The 21,820-nt window shown below is 48.9% G+C and overlaps 8 protein-coding genes across 8 annotated transcripts; 4 read left to right on the plus strand and 4 right to left on the minus strand.

Annotated features, from left to right (window-relative positions):
• Positions 1-462: 462 nt before the first annotated feature.
• On the minus strand, positions 463-1,769 carry BP5553_02273 (Uncharacterized protein; the record flags this gene model as incomplete). Its single annotated transcript, XM_032010896.1, has 2 exons — positions 463-1,392; positions 1,443-1,769. 2 exons carry the CDS (start codon positions 1,767-1,769, stop codon positions 463-465), a joined length of 1,257 nt encoding a protein of 418 aa, XP_031874950.1.
• A 303-nt stretch (positions 1,770-2,072) lies between these two features.
• Positions 2,073-3,110, plus strand: BP5553_02274 (Uncharacterized protein; the record flags this gene model as incomplete). The annotated part of the gene is made up of 1 exon (XM_032010897.1): positions 2,073-3,110. The coding sequence occupies one exon, from the start codon at positions 2,073-2,075 to the stop codon at positions 3,108-3,110; it is 1,038 nt and encodes a 345-aa protein (XP_031874951.1).
• A 98-nt stretch (positions 3,111-3,208) lies between these two features.
• On the minus strand, positions 3,209-4,651 carry BP5553_02275 (Phosphatidylinositol phospholipase-like protein C; the record flags this gene model as incomplete). Its single annotated transcript, XM_032010898.1, has 1 exon — positions 3,209-4,651. One exon carries the CDS (start codon positions 4,649-4,651, stop codon positions 3,209-3,211), a length of 1,443 nt encoding a protein of 480 aa, XP_031874952.1.
• A 1,160-nt stretch (positions 4,652-5,811) lies between these two features.
• BP5553_02276 (Uncharacterized protein) lies at positions 5,812-7,018 on the plus strand (the record flags this gene model as incomplete). The annotated part of the gene is made up of 2 exons (XM_032010899.1): positions 5,812-6,105; positions 6,161-7,018. 2 exons carry the CDS (start codon positions 5,812-5,814, stop codon positions 7,016-7,018), a joined length of 1,152 nt encoding a protein of 383 aa, XP_031874953.1.
• Positions 7,019-7,270: 252 nt separating this feature from the next.
• On the minus strand, positions 7,271-9,793 carry BP5553_02277 (Uncharacterized protein; the record flags this gene model as incomplete). Its single annotated transcript, XM_032010900.1, has 1 exon — positions 7,271-9,793. The coding sequence occupies one exon, from the start codon at positions 9,791-9,793 to the stop codon at positions 7,271-7,273; it is 2,523 nt and encodes an 840-aa protein (XP_031874954.1).
• A 3,004-nt stretch (positions 9,794-12,797) lies between these two features.
• Positions 12,798-13,784, plus strand: BP5553_02278 (Uncharacterized protein; the record flags this gene model as incomplete). The annotated part of the gene is made up of 1 exon (XM_032010901.1): positions 12,798-13,784. One exon carries the CDS (start codon positions 12,798-12,800, stop codon positions 13,782-13,784), a length of 987 nt encoding a protein of 328 aa, XP_031874955.1.
• Positions 13,785-14,211: 427 nt separating this feature from the next.
• On the plus strand, positions 14,212-16,972 carry BP5553_02279 (uncharacterized protein; the record flags this gene model as incomplete). Its single annotated transcript, XM_032010902.1, has 3 exons — positions 14,212-14,244; positions 14,371-16,039; positions 16,092-16,972. The coding sequence occupies 3 exons, from the start codon at positions 14,212-14,214 to the stop codon at positions 16,970-16,972; spliced, it is 2,583 nt and encodes an 860-aa protein (XP_031874956.1).
• A 1,143-nt stretch (positions 16,973-18,115) lies between these two features.
• BP5553_02280 (Uncharacterized protein) lies at positions 18,116-20,425 on the minus strand (the record flags this gene model as incomplete). The annotated part of the gene is made up of 10 exons (XM_032010903.1): positions 18,116-18,298; positions 18,349-18,496; positions 18,552-18,590; positions 18,646-18,977; positions 19,038-19,140; positions 19,191-19,215; positions 19,279-19,676; positions 19,737-19,790; positions 19,859-19,905; positions 20,003-20,425. 10 exons carry the CDS (start codon positions 20,423-20,425, stop codon positions 18,116-18,118), a joined length of 1,752 nt encoding a protein of 583 aa, XP_031874957.1.
• Positions 20,426-21,820: the final 1,395 nt, after the last annotated feature.

The raw sequence follows: 21,820 nt of genomic DNA on the forward strand, positions 1-21,820 counted from the left end.
CTGCCAGTTATCATCCCGATCTGTTTGCTACTACAAATCATATTTAGGTCCGTCGATTTGATACCGGTTTTGATCTTCGGTGCTGTTTTAGGCAAGGAATTGGCCCACGTGTACTCGAACGAGATCTCCGAATACTGCAACCAAGTCCTGGATGACTGGAATGAGAAGGGATTACAAGATCAGATCGCCTTTGGAATAAGGGAAGCTGATGATCCATTTTCAAGGATAGCGTAGGCCACAAGGAACGTAAAACCTCCGAGAAGATCTAGGTTATAAAGAGCAAGGAGGAAGTAGTATGGCCAACTTTGACATGCGAACTGGAGTAATTTCAAATCCTTTGTAGAGCTATGAGCTGGTTCTCTAACCTGCAGAATATACAACTATCAATTATCATGCTTAATTTTTCTCTCCAGGCTGGCGAGGCCATTTTGAACAGCGCCTCATTTTGATATAGAAACCAATTTAGCTCTCTCTACCCAAGCTATTGCTGATTTCCACAAATTGTGTGAACTGTCTCCAGGCTTCGCCACTCTCCACAGCCCACCTTGCTCGTCGAACACCCTCTTTCCATCTTCCTCCGCCGGGGCCTCTTTCCGTAATAACCTTTCCATCATCCCCATGGCCCATGTTGCTACTATCAACCTCGCATACCCCGGACACAACAAACATCGCCGCTGTGTTCATGAGGACGAAATCGTAAATTGGATCCTCCCTTGGTAATTGATTTTGCAAAAGCTTTTTCAAAATCTCAGCATTTTCATGTGGTTCCTTGCCACCGGAGACATCTTCCAAGGCATGGGCCGGTAGCCCAAAGTCAGCAGCACACAGAGTGAAACTTTCGATATCAACATCCTCAGGCGACGAGGGGTTGTGCGTTGAGCGATCGGCTAACCTCCAGCAATAAGTTTTCCCTGCGCAACTAATCTCATCAAGATCCTCCTCGCCACACACGACCATGGCTTTTCTTGCTCCGCCCATTTTCAAGGCATCTGCGAAAACGGGTCCAATGTCCCTTCGAGCCACACCTAGAATACGAGCTTCAATACTAGCTTCGACGGGATTGGCAAGTGGGCCGAGTAAATTGAAAATGGTTCTCCATCCGAGCTCTTTGCGAATTGGAGCCACATACTTCATGCCTGGATGAAAGACAGGGGCAAAGAGAAAAGCGTAATTGGTCTTTTCATATACCCTGTGAATAGTCTCAGGGGTGACCGCCATGAGATTAGGGGGGGTTGGAAGAGTGGAAGTAAGCAAGTCCGCCGAGCCTGACTTGGATGTAGAGGCTCGGTTGCCATGTTTGCTTAGGAGAAGAATTGATGATGCCAGAATAGATGAGGTAGTGGAGATATTGAATGTGTTGTGAGAATCACCCCCTGTTCCCGTAATATCGCACTGAAAACAACTTAGTAAATTATACCAATCCTTGGTTTCAGATGACTTACAAGCCCTCCGTTATAATCACCTTCCGGCCTTCCTCGAGCTTTCAGCACCTTTCCCAATGTTTGACTGTCAATTGGGGAAGCCGCCTCTCTCATGGCCTCAGCGCATTTTGCAATGACATCCGCTCTCCGATCCCAGCCAGTGAAATGCAGGCAAGTAAGAAGTGCGCCTATTTGGACTGGAGATAATTGGTCTGTGAAGATATGTGAAATCGCCAAAGCAATCTCTTCTGCCGTGACATTGGCAGCACCTGGTGATGGCCATAATCTTCGTAGTAGTGGGGTAATGGAAATGTTCTGTGGAGCACTTGGCTCGACCCTAGAAGGCATTTTCTCTTTCTCCCTTAACTGGTCAAGCCCGCTTGAGGCTACGAGTGTATAATTTGAAAGTTGGAATTGAGTTTATCGTGTCACTCTTTTGACTCATTGCCGGATTCGGCAATAATAAAATGTAGGCCTTACCCGGTTAATAAGGTGTCGATAATTGCGGCGCTAGTCCTCTTTGGAACTTTTCGAGGTCTACTGTGAAATCGCGAGTTGACACCTTAATTGCTCACTGAGAGCTGCTTTCGAGTGAACAAAGTAAGAGCACTATCCTTATGTTTGAATGATAATCATACTGATTATGCACAGATGCCACCGCGAATACCTCCGCCCTCAAGGGCGATTGCTTCGATCCTGAGATGCAAACACCCCTTCAAGATTCGACGGCAGTATGCAACAGCAGTTGCTCCAGCAGCTTCTCACGAGCAGATGACACAATCATCACCGCCCATAAAACGATACCCCGCTACCCAACCTCCCTCCTACAAGCCGCCTGAGTTCAGGAAATCACAGCTTCTCCGGCAATATGCCTCGCTCCTCCGCTCCACACCTCTGATGATACTCTTCCAACACAACAACCTCACATCAACAGAATGGGCAGGAATAAGGCGGGAACTTACCAAAGCTCTGCGCAAAGTCGATGAAGCTATGGTTGCGGCTGGCCAGCCTCCGCAGAATTTGGCAGAGGGTATTAAGGTCCAGATCATACAGACCGGCATCTTCGCCTCTGCGATTAAGATTGTTGAATTCTACAAGCCGGATTCACAGTCATCTCCGCCTGCCATTGATCCTACAGATCCGGCTACGCCATCTTCTGCCGCGATTCCGATTGTCAGCCCTGATGCGTCCAAGCTTACTCATACTTTGTCCGAGGCAGCCCATCAAGCAATTGCCAGAAAATCACATCCCTTGGACCCGTTACTTTCTGGGCCATTGGCTCTCTTGACCTTTCCCACTGTCTCGCCTCAGCACTTGAAGGCAGCGCTGTCTATACTGTCGCCCTCTAAACCGGATTTCCCAGCTCCAACACGAAAAGCAAACCCAGGCTATTTTGAACTCCCAGTCCAAAGCGGGTTACAGAAGCTGTTACTGCTCGGAGCTCGTGTAGAGGGCAAGATATTCGATAGCGAGGGGACGAAATGGGTGGGAAGTATTGGAGGTGGGTTGGATGGTTTGCGGGGACAATTGGTGTCTATGTTACAAGGTATTGGTGCTGGTGTTACAAATACCCTGGAGAGTGCGGCAAAGAGTCTATATTTCACAGTTGAAGGTAGACGGACTATGTTGGAGGATGAAGAGAAGGGAGTCTCAGAAGAGAAAACAGAGGAGGCTAAAAAACCAGAGTGATTGGAGCTTCTCCGGATGCTGTATTTTATTGTAGACTTTAAACTGTATATCATCAAGCCCGTATCCGCAACTCGCCGCTTGCCATCCAATGATATTATCTATTTCCTTTGCTCAAGCTTGGCATTCATACCAACAATGCATCTCACGAGATCCCAATCTCCATTATTGCCTACCCAGTCACAGACTACGATGCCAGTACTACCGTCTCCCGTGGGCATTTTTCCTTCGCCAGCTGCTGATTCATTATGCCGTCGACAGAGGAAGTCTATTATTGATGGATTGACCTTTGCAGCAATCCTATCCGGCCAACAGTTTGCCCTCCAGAAATTCGACGCAGTCAAGAAATTAATAAAGAAGGGCAGTTTCGCCGCCTCTGCTGCGGCAGCATTCATATCCCCGGGGAGCGGACAGACAACCTGAGCTGCCCTGTCTAGATGATCCGTAGAATATGAGATTTTCTTATCGATATTCTCAGACTCAGCAACCTCATAGAAGTCCTGGACTCGGATCTCGCCACTCGAACACAAGCCATCTGCGCAATTGTCTGGCCAGCTCTCCCCATCCATTGCCCAGCCTTGACCGTTATTTTCTCCTTTCAGACTATCATCTATAGCAAACCGCCTTATGAGCACTATCCGCTTACGAGCTTCGCCGAGGGTGGGGATGTGGTTCTCGGTGAACCACCGGTTGGGATCGTTTGCGTAATGCTTGTGCAAGATCTTGCTTAAGTGCTGGTCCGTGGCTTTCCCAACTCCTTCACGCTTGACTGATATGATGACTGTCTCCGTGGGGTTGGCGTCCAGGAATTCGGAGACGGTTTTGACTAGATCGCGGAAGTACTTATTCCCTGTGAGAGAGACGGGAAAGGCGCTGTGGACTAAAATGAGTCCATCTTTGGACACGTCATCAGGGGTCTCGGGTTGAACACGAATATCCAGAAACCGGATTCCATTGTTCAGTTGCTCTTTCACACCGACTGCTTGGCATCGTACTGAGGGCAGAGCCGTGTAATGGGCTGGGGCATTGTGCGTGCCGGGTATACTGAGGGCAGAGAGGGGGGTTTCGTTCTTCAGTTTGCTCATCCATGATTCGAGTCGCGCCGAAGAATAGAGGGCGAGATGAGGAGATGTTGGTAGATACACTCCTGTGAATTCGAAGCGAGGATCTGGGGAGAGGGGAGTAAGAACATTCGAGCGTTGGTTAGGAGACGGGGTATCGATTCTATATCTCTGGCCCTCCACCTCAAAGGTCAACCGCAGCACTTCGTTCTGGTTGGGCTCTATACCGGTACGTTTCGATGCGAAGGGTCCAATTGTGATAGCGACGGACTCGGTCCTGAAACTTTCTGACTTCAGAGCAAGTTGTGGAGAAGACGGCGTGGTGATATTGTTCATAAGGCCACTAAAGACTTTGGTAATATTGGCAATTCCTTTGCCGTTATTGCTAGGGGCTTGATGTTGAGCGGCCTCGAAGCGCTCTATCATCTTCAACTCCAGCGAACTGGAGGTCAGATTGCGGATCGTCAACGGTGGCGTAGCCATTGTTATTTTTTAGTGTCAGATGGTAGCTAGTTGGAGACAGATATTTAGTTCAGACATTCCCGGGGTGAGGTGAAGATGTACACTTATATCTCTTGCTTAGGGTCTTGGGGCCAAAAGCTCTTCCACGTTGGTGGGGGCTTGGCTTCGGCTTCAACGTGTCTGGGTGATGGGCGGGGCAGAACATTAGGATTGATCGGCAGCGCCAATGAGAATATATCCTAGTGGTTACTACCAACCAGGTTGTAAACGCTTATCTGTATGAAGCTGGACAATTGTGACTGTCAATTGTGTGACAAGTATAACGGTGGACTGATAATTCGGACAAAATACTAAGTACCGCGAAACTGATGTGCTCAACTACAAGTGAGTCCAACAGCAAATCCTGATATCGAAAGGACCAAACTATTGCCGTTCGCAGGAATGATGAAGCCGGTTGTTTGTTTGCACGGAGTATTATGTTCCAGGTTGGCAGCGAAGTGGGTTTGGCGGGTGGGGTCCGTCGTAGTCCGAGACCGGCCGCATACCGAAGGATGCCGTATATATTAGAATAGGCAGATTTGTTTTCAATAACTCAGTAGTTTGCCTCACAAGCAAACAACGAGCAACAAGCAATGTGGCGCAGCGGAAGCGCGCCGGGCTCATAACCCGGAGGGCACTGGATCGAAACCAGTCATTGCTATCATTTTTGTAATTTTTATCTTCTTTTTTTTTCTAGCAGTTGCTTTCGTATAGCGGCCTAGATAATTCGAATAGTATTCTACAGAAATGTTATATATTTTCCTTCTTTTTTTTGACTGAGCAATCGACTTTAAGCGAGTATTTCCTATGCGTACTATTCTAATGGGCCTCTCGACTCTACGAGCTAATAGTATCTACAAGTGTACTACATCCCTACGTCAGTGAAACCAGTTGATTCCCGCTTTCCAATAGTTATGTTAAAACTCTATAATAAATATTAATTCATAGTATCTCATGAATTGCATGGTTCCCGCCCACTAGTTGGATCGGGTTTTGAGAGCTGCTCCCGCTTCCTCAGGCAGCTAAATCGTCCCACCTACTTCGTAGATGTTCAACCCCCAGCTTCCCTAACGGTGATCGAAGTGCTAGTTGACCACGATTTGAAGACCACACCTACCAGGCGATACGAAATCAAATCAAACATGGAACAGAGGCAATCCCAAGAGGCCTCAACATCCTCGTTCCCCACCAGCCCCGAAGAATTCGATGCCGACGATCGAATCTCCTTCTCGAAGCTCGACAACAAATTCCTACTCGTCCAGGAAGACGGCACCGAATTCGAGTTCGACGACGCGCTGAAGAGATGGATCCCCTTATTAGACGAAGCCCTATTAGAAGAACAACAGAAAGCCTACAGAGTATCAGGTGTTGACGAGGATGAACCCGTCGAAGCGATGCGCAAGAAGCGGAAGAAGGTGTATATAAATGGCGAAGATGTAAGCAAGCAAGCTTTCGAAGGCATTGCCTTGTTATAATGCTAAATATGAACAGGAAGGTGGCCGCGCCACTAAAGCACCTAAGAAATCCAAAGCTCCTCTTCCTCCACGACCAAATACAGCAATATACGTAACCGGCCTTCCCTTCGACGCAACCGTTTCCGAAGTACATGAAGTATTCTCGCGCAAATGCGGCGTCATTGCCGAAGAGATCGATAGCGGAAAACCACGCATAAAGCTCTACACCAACGAGAAAGGGGAATTCAAAGGCGATGCGCTCGTTGTATTCTTCAAACCCGCTTCGGTGGAGTTAGCCATCATGTTGCTAGACGACACGGAGTTCAGGCTTGGGGCTGGCGGGGAATCGAGCGGGAGGATGAGAGTTCAGGCCGCGGATTCGAGTTATAAGAAGGTCCAACCTGAAGGAGCTACGACAACAGAGAAGGAAAAACCTAAGACGAGTATGAGGGATAAGCAGAAGATTATCCGGAAGACGCAGAAGCTAGATGCGCGGTTGGCGGATTGGAGTGATGATGAGCCGTCGAGTCTTGTGGATTCAGGTTCGAAATGGGATAAAGTCGTTATCCTGAAGCATATGTTTACGCTTGAGGAGCTGGCTGAAGATCCGGCTGCAATATTAGACATTAAGGAGGATATTAGGGAGGAATGCAGTAAACTGGGCGATGTCACAAATGTGATTCTGTACGATTTGGAACCGGATGGAGTTGCTAGTGTTAGGTTTACGGATGCCGAGGCGGCGAGGGCTTGTGTTGGTGTTATGGATGGGAGAGGTTTTGCGGGACAAAATGTTGAGGCGTATATTTCGGATGGGCCGCACCGTTTCAAGCAGTCAAAGAAGAAAGGCGATGATGACGTGGTTGCCGATGTGCCGGAGCCTTCTGAAGTGTCATGAGTACCTAGGTAGGTAGGCGATGGATGAAAACCCTCATAGATCGATGTGGCATTATGTATTTTATGAGCAAGATATCAAAGATTTTAAAGTGCACTGTAGCGATAAATATAGTAATAGCGATCATCCCTTCATTTACATATATACATTATCAACTTTATCCGGTAAAACAGTTCCCAACCATTGTGTATACCGACCAGATCGCTTAAACGCCGAACCTTATATCCAACATTACATCCAAATGTCGCATCCAAATCAAGCACTTGGGTCACTTTCCTGTACATCTTTCTCTGCAGCAAGCTTCTCGACTGGCATATCCACGGACTTGACTGGATGGATGAGCATAGGTGGAAGGCACATCCTACCCTCACCCCCTGGCATTCCATTGGCCCCTTTCCCATCCTTCCCCTTATCGGCGGTCAGCTCAAACTCCTCACCGCCCGAATTATCCACCTTGAGCCCAAGCCATCTCTTCCATAAGTTCGGCGCAAAACCAGCATTATAATACCATGTCATTCCCAACAGGTTGTGTTCTCTCTCACCAAATACACTTGTTCTTGACGCTCCCGTTGCGCCATTCTTGCCAGCATTCATCACACTGGCGAGGTATGCCGTAGGCCATACGCGGTCGACGAACATTGGGTGTGGGAAATAAACCGCCTTATATCCATGATGTAGAGCAGTTGTGGGGCCCCACATCTCCGAGAAAGCATGGTGCTTCTTGAAGACCGTCTCCCGATGCATCATATTCAATAGCCGTCTCGACATCCTTGATGATGTAACGATGGCTACACGCCGAGGCGGAAGTCCGTCTGTGAGATTGTATCCCGTAACATCCTCTCGTAGGAGCCATGTGGTTCCCTCGGGGTCAAAGAGAGGATTGAAAGTAATGAGATCTGCTTCTTCTCCGACACCCCATGTATACTTGTCTTTCTCGTACGTAGTGGGAGGAACTGGATCGGAATCGGGCTCGAACCAGTCTGCGGGATCCTGAGGCCGTTCTGGTCCCCAAATCGGTTTGTCGCCTTTGGGACCTGGGGGGGGGGTCTTGGCACCTGGCAACCCAGACCAAACATCATCCGGACCTTTAGTACCTATCTCAGTCTGAACCCTAACCATTTGCTTGAAGTCTTCCCATGAACCATGCACGGACGGGATATAGAACCTGCTGCTTCGTTCCCACAGGCCCTTTCGAGGTTGTTTTGAGGTCCAGGAGTCAATCTGCGAAAACAGATTGTAGTAATGACCGGTATAACGGATATCAAGTTCCCAATGCCAGAAAAATTCGTATTCCTGGTGTTTTTGAGCAAACCACTGAATGGCCATCTGGAGGCCCCGGTACGGACCATGAACAGGAAGGTCCCGTGCGAATGTATCATGGATACCTTGATACAACATTAGCATCTGCGTTTGACTCCACAGAGTCGCGATACCGCGAAACTCTTCAGGCACAGATGCATTCAAGTGCTTTTGATACGTCTCTGCATCTGCCCAGACTGGGTTCTTGCCCTCATCCTTAACTTGAACCAGGAGATGCACATCGTACTCTCCTCCTGAGCCAAGTGAAAGTTCCGAGATCATGGATCTGAGGGTAAGAATATTCTCATCCCGGTATTCAAAATCATCCCACGCTCTTATGACAACCGCTGTTCGTGGCAAGGTCTTGCGAGCTAATGTGGCATTCGTGCGACCTGGTTCGGCTCTTTTCCGCAGAGCGGTCCCGTCTCTATCGAGGACTGAAAATGTAGTCGGTAGCTTAGCCTTAGGGACTAGTGGATCAAAGCGCGCGGCATTTGCCTTATAGCATTTCTTCTGCGCATCCGCCCAGTCTACTTTCCGGTAGTCAATTTGATTGAGCCCCGAGCCAGACTTTCCCGCCCAAACAGCCCTCGAACCTTCCATATCCCCCTGCAGGCCAGTCCCCATGCCTCCATATTTGACTCCATAACCATGGCCGTAAGGCCCTAAACGGCCATAACGTTCGAAGCAAATATCTTCTGGTAATCCAAGTATATCATAAGAACCCATTGCATGGTCAGGAAACCCGCTAGGTCTACCGCTGTAGTAATACACGGATGGAACAGGAACTGTTGATTTTGCGTCAATGAAGCATTCCTGGACAGGTGCATATTCACGCAAATAATCTGCCGAAGTAAGGTGTTTGTATGCTTCGAAGGGTTTGCTTGTAGGGATTTCTCGCGCAGGCAAAGTTGCGTCGGCTGAAGTATCGTTTGATAGCGGTAGCTCATCAGCAGGCAATGGATATTCCGGTTTGTTTTCTGACAGCGGCACCAACGATCGTATACCGCCATAATATCTGGATAGAAAAGGGAACGACTCCCACGGAGCCGGAGGCGGTGGCGGTCGCTCCCCTAAATCCCCGACTGCGATTTTATTCGACGAGATAACACTCATGCGTATGAGGAATAATATAAACACGACAATGGTGGAAATCAGCCCGAGGCATAAGTATCGAACCACCCTACTTGGTAGCCTGTACGACGAGGCTTGCCTCTGAGAGCCTGCTGAGGACTTCCTCCGAAGGATCGGCCGGCTCGAGGAGTATAGGCCGGAGATGTCGCGGGATGAAGCTGGGGAGGATGGGTCGGAAGAATAATCGGAGTCCTCATCGTCGTCTTCGTCGTCATCGTCCTCGTGGTACCCATGTTTCTCGACATCAAAATCTTTCTGCCGCGAGGGTTTAGGCGCATGCGAATATCGTGTATGCGAAGACCTTTTGGTGACACTCAAAGGAGTGCGCGAGTCTAAACCCGCCATTCCAGGAGGCGCTCTGTGGAATGCTCGTTACCCTGAAGATATGGAGCCTTGCCGCAATTAGCTTCGCAATGACAAACTGCCGGAACTATGCTACTAACTTTGGTCATAAAATCCCATGCGCGGGTATGTTATGAGAAAGGATATAATATTGACAGAGGTTGATTTGAATCAATGTCTTTAATGGGCGGTTTGAGTCGCGACTCGAGCAAATGTTGTCTTTCGTGGGGCCAGAAAGTCTGGGTCTTATGTTCCATATCAAGCTAGTACGGGGCATCCACGCCACCCAATTACGCTTGAACCCCCTAAAGTTGCAATTACCCTTTATTATCCGCCTTGGCCAGCTGATTACTTCTGGAGCATCGTAGACATCGACTTATATCGTCGGGTTCGTCAATGGCATTTTGAGACCGAGGGAAGTCCTGAGCGTAAGAATAGCGAATGGAGAGGGATCTTAAGTCAAAACCCCTAGGTGCGGTGGATCCCAGCTCAATAATACAAGAGCCTCACGTGCAAACTGTTATTGTTTATATTGATGGCAAGAGTTGCCAGAGCAACGCGGGTCTTGACGAACAACATCTGACTAAGCGGGTTGTCAGCCTTGCACCCAGGTACTCTCGACTCAGCCTTGCAGGAGTTTCTCGCTTCTCGCACCTCGAATTTCTCAGTGTTGCGACTCGCAGATAAATAACTCTCGACAACAACATATTGGCAAGGCTCGCACATATCGCTGAGTGATGGCTTCGGCGTGCGGGGGGCTGAACCGTTCAAATCTACTTCGTGTTGAAGCTCAACCCAGCCTGCACAGCACGGCGGAAGGTATAGCTGGAAACGTTTCATTCTCGAATCGAGTTGCTTTCAACCGTCCTGACCGCAACATGACCGCTGCTCAAATCCTATACGCTGAGAGGTCAATGTCGACGCATGGATGAATATGAATCCCCAGCGCCGTTGTCGGCATCGTCGTGGCATTGTTCTGGATGTCGCTGAAATCGAATCGGCATTAGCACTCCGTATATATTGGGCGATGGCTTGCTGCAGACGCAATGCGGTAATCTAGTCCCTTACCGCCGAAGGCAGCTGCGCCAGATAGACGGCTAGAATGAGGCCACTACTCGTCTGGTCTCGGATGCCGATACTTGTGAGCTTGTTCTGTTGGCTCTCAAGCTCCTCTCTCGTGTTCCGGTTCCGATGTCTTTCATCTGCACGGCTTAAGAGATATGGGATGATGAGAGGCAGCTTCGAGATATGATAGAGACAGGGCTTCGGGCTTGGCTCGAGGGGTATTGGATACTAAGTTTACTTCTACCAGATGTCTTTGCTCTTATTTCCCCGAGGTGTTTTGGACGTTGATCGGCTTGGACATGTCATTGATGGAGATTCACCGGCTCATGTGGTGCTGCTGGTGCCGCTATTTTGTACCAGTCAGCAGGCTATTTACTCTTCAGCTCGCCGCTCCCAGCGCCGCAACACAGGCCGAGAGGCTCCAACTCAGGTTACTTCGTCGCAGTGAACCCCCGAGCAATCATCGACCAACGGACAGACAACGGCACAATTTGGCTTGGTGGTACGACACAGAAGGGAGGCTGATCTCCTGTTGGATCGTCTCATTCTCCGCTCCTGGTTCAGGCAAGCCTAGGGGTACATTTCCTGTTACGATGACTGCGTCCGCCAACGCTTCAGTGGATTGACACAGTGATAATCTGTTTCGCCCTGGTACAGGTAGCTCCCGTTGGCCAGCGCCAATGCTGGATTGGATGTACACGTATCACTAAGCGTATGCCCCCCTCAGACGCTTCTAACAACTGGGACGCAAGTCTAGATCAATCTCTCCTCCCAGCAATGCGTACGCACTGCTCAAATCGAGTCCCATGATGGAGTATTAGCGGAGTACCTCCGTATTCTCTCGTATTCTCTTTCTGGTTATTACAGCGTGTACGGGCGGGATCACGAGATCACCGATTTACATTACCGCATGTGTTCAGGGTGCTGGTAGTCAGCAACGCGTCATTCGTTGGATTCCAGTGCCGAGCGGTGCTGCTTTATTGCTACTCGGCTACCAGAGGTTACGTAGCACACGGCCAACGCCAACCTCGATGTTAATTAAGCTTGCAATTGATTCATGGTGGCGACCATGGTTTCCGTCCCTTTACACTCGTTTTGCGTCACCTATGACCATTGCTGGCCGCCCCGATGGCGGCCGTTGAGGATACTACCCAATACCCTTGCCCGCTCTTGATTCCCGCACTCGATAGAACACGTTGGTCCACTCTCAGCTCGACCCCAAGTGCAACCACCCAAGTGCCAGCTTCCCGCTATTGGATAACACATGGACTGATCGCTTCCCTCCGTAGGGCAAGGAGGCATCTTTATCAGTGATTGGACGTTGTTCACCCCGCTTTCATCGTCTGCCCTCACTTGGAAATACCATAAATAGCTGGAAAGAGACCTCGCTCCTTTGGTTGCCTTCATAACTATACTTCTCTACTCATGCCCGATCTAGTTCGAGACTCTTATTACCTACATAATATCTTGTCTATCCTTTCTATCCTTTCTAATCTTTTGTCTCTCTTCATTCGTCGAGTCGTACTCTCAGACGAACGCATCATTTGGGGTCTCGGAAACCATCAGAGATATCGCTCTCAGTTGTCCTTCAGTCTTCAATAAAAGATCATTTCGTGGTGCAGTGCCAGATTGTCATTGTTGAGACTTTGAGACCTCGTATTGCTGTAGTTGTCAGCTCTGAGACCAGAACCCAAGCATCTTCCCATAAAACCTCTATCGCCCATCATCCATCTCACGCTTCTCTTTGTGACTGCTAAGATCTCTTTCTTCCAGCTCCGCCTGTTCTTTTGAGCATTGAAGCTGCTGAACCTGATAGGGATAGGAGTCACTGAGACTCGTCGTCCTCCTCACACCTAGTGAGTGGGCTCCTCTGCGATAGCTCATTGCAATGATGCCGACTTACTGACTGGCAAAACAACAGATTATGGAGGTCTCTCAATCAATGTCGATGACCACGACGCAGGTCCTAGTTCGAGATTCGGATCAACATCCGGAACAATCTGTGCCATCTATGACACAACAAGCTGTCGTCCAAATCACTCTCACCGGTCCTTTTTTGGTGTTGGCTATCGTCGCCATCATCGTCAGCATCCAAATAATGAAACCGGCTGTAGCATGTGGGCTCCTTATATTACTGCCATTGGCCTCAGTAATATATAATGACTACAATAATTTCCTTGCGCTGGGGCCTGGAGGCACACCAGCAACGTTCCTTGGCTATCTCAAGATCACCTATCTTCGTCTATTTGCGCTTTCCGATCCCTACAGCCCGCCTACTTTCCATGGGAAAGTCTCTCCGTCCACAGGTTATTTTTACCGGACTCGTTCCTGGCTGCCGAAACGAAATGGCCCACGACCTCAAATCGCAGGCATTGCACCGCAGCGGCAGCTGGACCAATCTGGATGTGGCCAGATGTACCGTACACTCCGGACGAGCCTTTCCAACCTTGCTGCGAAGGATGAGGAAACCTTCAGGATCGGCACGTCCTGCTTCGAGAAGAAAGGTCTTGCTCTTTTTGCACGGAATCCGATAAATGCTACATGTCGAGGAGAGGTCTGCCACGTCCATCATAGCGACCGCAGTATGCATATGAACCTGCATCCGGATGATGCGAAAGTTGTCCTGGAGATGGGCTGGGGCGAGAGGCATCCTTTGGCAAGGGGTGGTTGGATGAGCGCATATGTCCCTCGAGAATTCGTTATGGTTTACGCACCACGGGATCGCGGAGAACTGGAAGCCGTGTGTCGGATCATCAAAGCAGCTGGATACTGGGTCACCGGCGACAAAAAATTCGAATTCAAGATTGAAAATAAGGATGTCCATGCTACCGAAGGGGTACAATTGGACCAGAAGAACGGCGCCGTACAGGTGGCTGTTGGCCAGGAGCAAACATGTAGAAATTGTTCTGGTGAGAGCGTGTGGCGTTGATCATTACAGTTTAGTAGATAGAACCCTAGATAGATTGAAATTTATTGTTTTAGTGAAGCTGGCGTTGGTCTAATAGGCTAACAAATAATTCATATGTTGCCTCTCAACGCCGTAATCTTTGTGATGTGACTCGTAAACAGACTGCTGCTCCTATTAGTAGAACATAACGTACCAACTGTTGGTGCACGGAGTACTACTATTTATTTACTCATTCTTAGTCTAGATGGCTTCATGGCTTCCAAAGTTGTCGAATTAGCTATCTTCACGTGTTTACGCGACGCGATCTGAGACGTGGGCAAATTAATTTTAACAGGGGTTCAAATCTACCCCTCAGCACTCCAAGAGCGGACAATATATATTACCTACGAAGTATAGAGGTATACAATATGTATTGTCTTCGTTGTCAGCGGATTTTGCCAGTGCAACGATGGCCACCTTTAGGATACTCGACACTTACAAGGTCAGTGACGGGCGCGTTGTCTACCTAGGGTTTCCAATATTTAAAACTTGCTCCTTACTCCTGAATCTCTCACCTCCCCCCACCTTAGACATTCTTCATCAAGCTGGTACTAATACGTGACATAAGGCATACAAAGTCCGCGAGCAGAAATTCACGGGATGGCTTCGGGAGAAAGCAGGGAAGTTAGGATACTTTGAGTCCAGGCGCAAAACCCAGCCTCAGAATAAGAAGATCAAAGACCGCAAAGAAAGCGTCCTGAACTCCATAAAAGTCAGCGAGATCCCCAATCTCATCCAGTTGATTGTGTCTCGCGGCGAAGACGTTCCCGAATACCTCGGCGATGTTCTCCGCGATGTTATTTCTCAGCGGAAAGAGGCCTCTGCCTACTACAAACCGCAGGGCAAAGCTGATGAAGGCCATGCGCATTACATCGAAGTCCTCGAAGGGGCACTGAAGACTTTCGAGAGCTCAGGAAGGATGTCTGTGTCTGATCTGTCAGTCGCGAAGACAGCAGCGCCTGGACACAGTAAGACCGATCTGGCATTCAACAATGTCTTCGAACTCTTGCAAATGGAGGACGCGAAGAATGAAGCGATCGAAGCGGGCATGAGTGGGAACGAATCTGAAAAGGAGAGTCAAATCACCAATGAGAGCCGCCGGACGAAAGCCAAGCCCAAGAGGAAAGGAAAAGGAAGGAGGCCGCAGAAGCCTGTAAAGCAAAAGGTCGGTGAGAATCCAAAGCCGGTTACCAATTCCGAGCACTTGGACGCCATCCTCGACCAGGGTATGGATTTCGACGACGGCGAAGATGATTTGTATTTCATGATATATTGCTTCTTCAAGGACTTTAATACTACCCGTGAGCTCATCCAAGAGCAATGGTGCGACTATCTGGAGGGTACTCTGGCGCTGAGCACCATCTCCCTCGTTACGAATACTGCCTATGAACTCCTTCAGCGAGCGGAAAAGGAGCTCATCGCTCAAATCCCAAGTCGGAGTGGCCTTCGAAGCTACCATAACATGGCCAATATGCTTTTTATGGATGTCGGATTAGCCCATGTCGACTATGACGAGAAAACGGCCAAGTACGAGGGCGACCAGGCGAAGATGAACAACGCTATTTATGAGGAGGCCGACTGGTTATGCCTCCCGAGATATTGGGACCTCTTCGAGTGGTTGAAAAATGTCCCTCCGAGGAAAGTAACGACCCAACCGGCTTTCCTGCATAAGCCCATCATTTACCAGGCTGAGGGTGCCGAGGAGAAAATGGCCCGTGATAGACAGATTTTGTACGAGATGATTGTGGAGTGCACTCTAATCAAGCCTCTAAAAAGCGACCCTAATTTTCAGATACCGGGCGAAGACGAATTTACAGTAGGCCTTGTGGAAATGCTGGCATCAAGAGATATACCGATATGGCTCGTTCTCGCTTCCCAGATCCATTGCGATGTCAGGGGACTCTTGGAGGAGTATAATTGCCATGATCAAGTATTGGCCATGGGAGAGCGCGTTCAAAGTATTATAGGGGACTATATCACCTTTGCAAAGGATTTTGATATTCCAATCTGGTCTGTGATCGAAACTACCGTTGATGAAGTCTCCTGTTGGATTATCGACGATTGCATGGAGCCACATCGAACAGATCTCCACGTTTCTCATGGGGAGTTAGAGGAGGACCAAGAGAAATATTATTACTTACGACGAAACCCCGTCCTCTGTGGACTTATAATTTTCAGGTTCTCTCTGACCATGAATGAAATCGGTCTGCTGAACTCGAACCAGTGGGGAGCTACTAGTAAGTCCATTTTACCAAACCTTGAATCAAGTCCAGGACTAATAACATGCAGTTGCCGCAACACATACATACAACGCTCTGCGCCACGAGCTCCCATTCTTCCCACGCTGGTTAGACATGGAAGCATTAATTCTAACCCACTCTGTCCAACGCATCTTCTGGCGCGACCACCTCCCTTCAAATCCAGGCCAGTACTCCCGCAGCTACGATCGCTCCACGGGAATGAGTGACATGCTCGCCCAACGCAATAGCGGAACAATGATCATCAAGCCCAAGAAAGTTGAAGAACGAGGCATAGCTCCTGCCTCCGTCGTCTCCCAACAGTATTGGCGGCGTTTCTGCTTCAATCACGATAAACCCATTCGCACACTCCCGAACGTCGAAGTGGTGCTCAACCTAGCGGCCAGATGCGAAATCGAGAAATCTCTCGCAGGATGGCATGATCTCCTCTTAGAAGTCGCTGATTCCGATTCTCCGTTCAACCCTGGTGGTAATCTGGAACTGTCAATATCAGGCCAACAAGCCCAGCTAACAGCTCAATTCCAAACAACCCACACGCTAACAAACGTCCAACTCCTCTCTGCGCTCTGCACCCGCGTCGCGCAGGAAGGCTTCGCTCTGAATTTCGACTACTTCTCCTTCCATATGCGCTGCATGCGCGTTCTAAAAGCCATCTATGACGAATTTGAATCTGAAATTGTAGCGGCTGGAGGGGAACTGGATTGGGGCAGGGCGGAGTTGCCCGTTGTCCCGCATTGGATTTTCATCTGGATGGAGGGCGATGATGAGAAGAAGGCCTTGGTCTTGGAGAGGTTGAGGTCGGCCATGGAGCCGATTGTGAGTAGTGAAGGGGCGAACCAGGTTAAATATTTGCGGGATCTCTTCGGACCTGGAAAGATGTTGAAGGGTGTTGGCCCTACTGGGGATGAGTAAAGCTGGTTGGTGGGTGGTGGTTAGCGTATTAGACTGGATTGGAGTTATATATCTGACGGCTAGCGGATGCTAGATATATACGTAGTATCAAAGCGCCCATTACGGCTGGATACTTGGGAAAATTTGTTGAATTTTAGAGCTGAGATGACTCCAATGGAATGATAATTAACAAAACGAAGATACCATTGCGCGCTTAGAACAAATTGGAATTTTTGGGAATAACGAAAACATCAGCCGTTCCTTACTTTTGCCTCTAGTATCGCCCTTCTACTACTATTATGTATACAATCCAGCTACCCTAGGCATACCGCGGAGGTGCGGCCTATAAATATTTACATAAAAATATCTAGCGGCGCTTCTTAGAACTTATTTGCTGAACTTAGTACCAAATATGGTTTAGTTATATATGTACCTGTCATTCATTTCTTCAAATGTGCCTGCTGTTTAAAAGTCTTACAGTCACGTCTGGTATCACGAATTCAAGTTTCCACCATATAATATAGATATGGGTTAGCTGCATTCGGAGTATACGGTTTCGGATAAAAGCAGTATCACAATAGAGAACGATAGCTCTCTACTCAATTGTGGAAAATACTATATCCTTATGCACTTATGCTCATCTCTTTTCTCTAGCTAATCCACTAGCAGACCCCTTTCAGAATGATCTAGAACCCAATTACTCAATTAGGCCAAGTAAAGCATTGCTTTGTGTTTTGTGTGCAGGAGGCCAATCGAAAAGCTGAGGCTGTAGCGCTATGCATAATAAAGTTGATATTGGCCGGTGGTTTCGTTATCAGGGACTGGTTTGTGCTAAAAGTGCGCTATACGTAGGACGTCGAATTCAAGTATAACTGAAAACACATAACTTATATCTATCTATGAAGGGAATAGGCGAGCAAAGCAAAATTGTTTGGACGGCAGTAAAGGGTATCACATTATGAACTAAATCCAAGCCTCCCCCCATTCCTCTCTATAAATTGCTCCAAGGCCATCGCCTTCACATCCACATTTTTTATCTCAGCCTGCATGTGCTCCTAAAACCCGACAAAAACATGGCCTGAAGCTAGAGGAATATATAAATTAAATGTTTCAAACCAAACCGCCATTTTAGATGAGCTTGTCCAAAGAATTTGTTGCCTTTCCTTAGGTCTGTGCTTCCTTCGCTCCCTCGATCAATACGGTCTCTCCTTCGGAGGATTGAGATTTCTCGTCGAGCTGCGCCTCCGCCTCTGCGATCGGCCCAGTGTAGTACTTGCGGCCACCAGTATACCAGAATACGGCGGCGGCTCCGAGGATGAACATCAAGAAGACGATGGCATAGTTCATCTAGGAGAATGTTAACTTTAAGTCTAGAAGAAGTGGTTGGGGAGACTTACGGTGTCGGCTTGAACAGGCCTGACAGTTGGAAGGATGAAGATGACTGTGACGAATGTAGTCCAGATACAACCCCAAATGTTGACATATTTGCTAGCGCGGCCCATATGCCATGGTCCTGGCTCGAATTTCCCAAACCATAATTTACAGCTGCATCAGGTGTTAGCAATTTGAACATTGTGAGGACGGAGATCGCGGTACTTACATGATAGGGATGATGTAGCTCCAGTCAAGGGTGATGGCACTAGATAAATAGCGTTAGAAGATGGCAGTCAATTGGGGGTCAGGTAGCGAGTTACCAGATGTTGAAAACACCGGAAATGGCAGTGTAAGACCCAAGACCAATCAAGTTGATAGCGACACAGGCGGCCACGGAAATCCATACGGCATACAAAGGAGTTCCGGTGATTGAGTTAACCTTGGTCCAGGTCGATGAGAATGGAAGCAGCCTGTCGCGGGAAAAGGCGAAGACAGTCCTACCCAATGCCTGCATGGCTGTGAAGCAGACGAACTTAATGATGATAAACCCGCAAACCGTATAGAAGATACCTCCGGCTTTTCCAAGACTGTTGAAGAAGATCTGTGCGACAGGTTGAACGATCGGGCTTAGAAGAATTTCATCCTTGTTACCCTGGATGCGGAATTAGTAAATACTCTTGCGGTGATACCAGAATCATCAAGAAATACGTACCATGCAAAAGCACAACACTATGTTATAAAGCCACCCAGCAACATAGGTGAAAGCCATGGCCAGCGAAATCGCCCATGGGGCTTTGAGCTCGGGGTTCGAAATTCTGTCATAATGTCAGCGAGCTGTACTCATCCTAATAGGGCCAATACTGACTCTTCGGTAATATGAGCGGTTGCATCTATTGAATCGCATAGTTAGCGCTTCTGTTGTTCAAAAAATAGAAAGCGCGGGAAATATATACCATAATCTGTCATGGTCCACGAGACGGACAAGAAGCCGAACAAGAAGCTAAAGCCAGTAGGTGTCCATCCCGAAGTCGACTCAACATTAGTAAAGACGTATTTGGCGTCGTGTTTGTTTTCAGTCATAACCAGTAGAGCAATGCAGGCGGATACCAGGACAAGAATGTGGAAGATAACATAGGTTTTGGTCATCTTCTCCATCCAGTAGGTCGACAGCGAGTTTACCAGTCCAGTGAACACAGTCAGGGCGGCCATGACACCGACGGTTGTGTTGGTGGTGATTTCATAGTCGAAATCCGCTCCCATGGACACGGCCGCGAGAAGCATTTGGGCCGCGCCGTACTCCGATGAGGCGACGCCGGCAACCTGGCCTAGCAGGTTAATCCAACCGGTAATCCTGCAGCACGCGTCTTAGCCAAGTGCAATATATCGAGAATTTAACTGCGACATGACCTACCAGCTCAATGAGGGAACCCATTCCTTAGGAGCCAGCCTAGAAATAGTGAAGTACCTATTCGAGGTGTAAGCAATTGAACATGAATACGGATAACGCGGGGGGCTTGATTCGGGCAATCGTACAGTCCTCCCGAAGTGGGATATGCGGAGACCAGCTCGGCAACAGATAACTTAATTATCACATCAATTAGCACAGTGTTACCAAAGGCGCGTAGGGGAGGTTTAAGTCCATCGGGGGCTCCTGGAAAGACTCGACTTGGGACTCACGGCAATGCACAGACAGCCAGCACCAGAGATGAACCAACACCAGACCACCGACGCGGATCCTCCAGCATAGAGAGGATATGAGAAGGTAGTCATGGTCGTTGCGAACAAACCACTGATGCTAACGGCGAAGGAGAAGGTCGAGAGGTATCCAAACTCTCTCTTGAAAACGGGTTTGTAGCCAAACTGGGCTGCTAGTTGGGCATCGGCATCGCTCATTTCTTCGAGGTTCACTCGCTTTGTGTGGCCACTCGCATCGTGGATCTCTACCAGACCGGTGCTCCTTTTGCGATGGCGCGCGTCGGAGCCGTGGGCAGCATGGTGGTCATGAGGGCTATCGGTGACGACCTCTGGCGCATTTGCAGGTACATTTGCAGGTACGACCTCTGGCGCATTGGCAGGGACGACTTCAGGTGCGTTGGACATTGTGTTGCGTAGGGTGGGCGGATCGATTCATCAACTGCTGGGTTCACCACCTGTTCTATACGCAAGATATGGTACCGGTATAAGGATAGACTCAATTCAATAGCAACAGTATGAAGAAGACAAGAGCACTAAGAGTGTGAGTGAAAAGGGGAGAGCGAGAGGAGGGAGAAGGCAAAGATAATAAAGTTCTGAATTCTGCGCGGGCCAGTGATAATCCACCTGCGTCAGAATCCATGGGGGAGGCGGCGAGTAGCGGGGGGGTGGGGAGGGACTGAAGGTACAGGGGAGAGCGCGAGGAAGAGACAGCGAGGGAAACCTAATATCCAAAGAAGAGAGAGTGGTTTGCAGCAAGTCATGGCACAAAACAGCTAGAAAGGCTAGGAAGACCGATAGCCAAGAGAAACCATAGCCACATTGTGGATAGGATATGATTACTCGGGACTCTTTGCCGTCACCTCTCGGATTAATGAGAAACCCGGAGAGCTAGAGAGTCAGGACAGTACGACGACTCTTAAGCCCAAGACTGAAGAGCGCTTCTTGCTGCGAACTGGCGAGGATACGAGATGCGGGCTATGAATGTGGAAGTCAGCTGGAGAAAATGGCTGATTTAGACTCCAGCAATAGGACAATACAACATGCATTATTGGCAGCAGGCAAAACAGAAAAGTACTTCATGAAAAAGGGAAGTGGGCTGGATAGCGCAGATAGCGCAGCGATGAAGGGCCTGCTAATCGGTCTGCTACCATGCGATTAGTACGAGAGCCGTTCTAGCTCCACACATGATCCTCGCTCGGTGAGACCGTTGATTACGGTGGGATAGCCCACCCATGTGGGCTCAAGGGACCTCGGTGGTTTGCCTTCCTAATAGGGCTGTTGGTACTGTACAGAGTACGCTCTGAGCCCACGAGACAGTGGGACTTCCAGCAAGCCCTGGCGTCATGGTTTTGCACATTAGCAGGGAAACCCTCTTCGGGAACCAAGTAGCAACCCTGTGCTTTGGGAACGGGCCCCAGAACGACGGCCGCTGCGCAAGGTACATAGGCTGCTAGCGTGGACTACTTTGGCCTAGCTAGCCCTAAAGCCGAACTAGGTTTGACTACAGCGAAAACTCAGTAGATTAATTCCCTTTCTCCGTAATGTCACGTGTACTCGACCCTATTCCAACTTCCAGGTTTCCAACCACCCAACGGCAGCGGGTTATCATTATGCCGTTATTAGGAGGCGAGGGGCGCCACCATTGGGCTGGACTGGAGTCTGGAGGGCAACAACAAGATGGCGGCGAGTGAGAAGCTGCCGATTGTGCTGACGCGGTGTGGCGTTAGTTAGGCTTGGGGGCACGTGCAAATGATAATTAGGTAAGGTATTTACGTACAAATACCGGTACCTAGGTACTTC

Source organism: Venustampulla echinocandica, assembly GCF_003357145.1.
Source record: "Venustampulla echinocandica strain BP 5553 chromosome Unknown scaffold_0, whole genome shotgun sequence".
Classification (NCBI taxonomy): Eukaryota; Fungi; Ascomycota; class Leotiomycetes; order Helotiales; family Pleuroascaceae; genus Venustampulla; species Venustampulla echinocandica.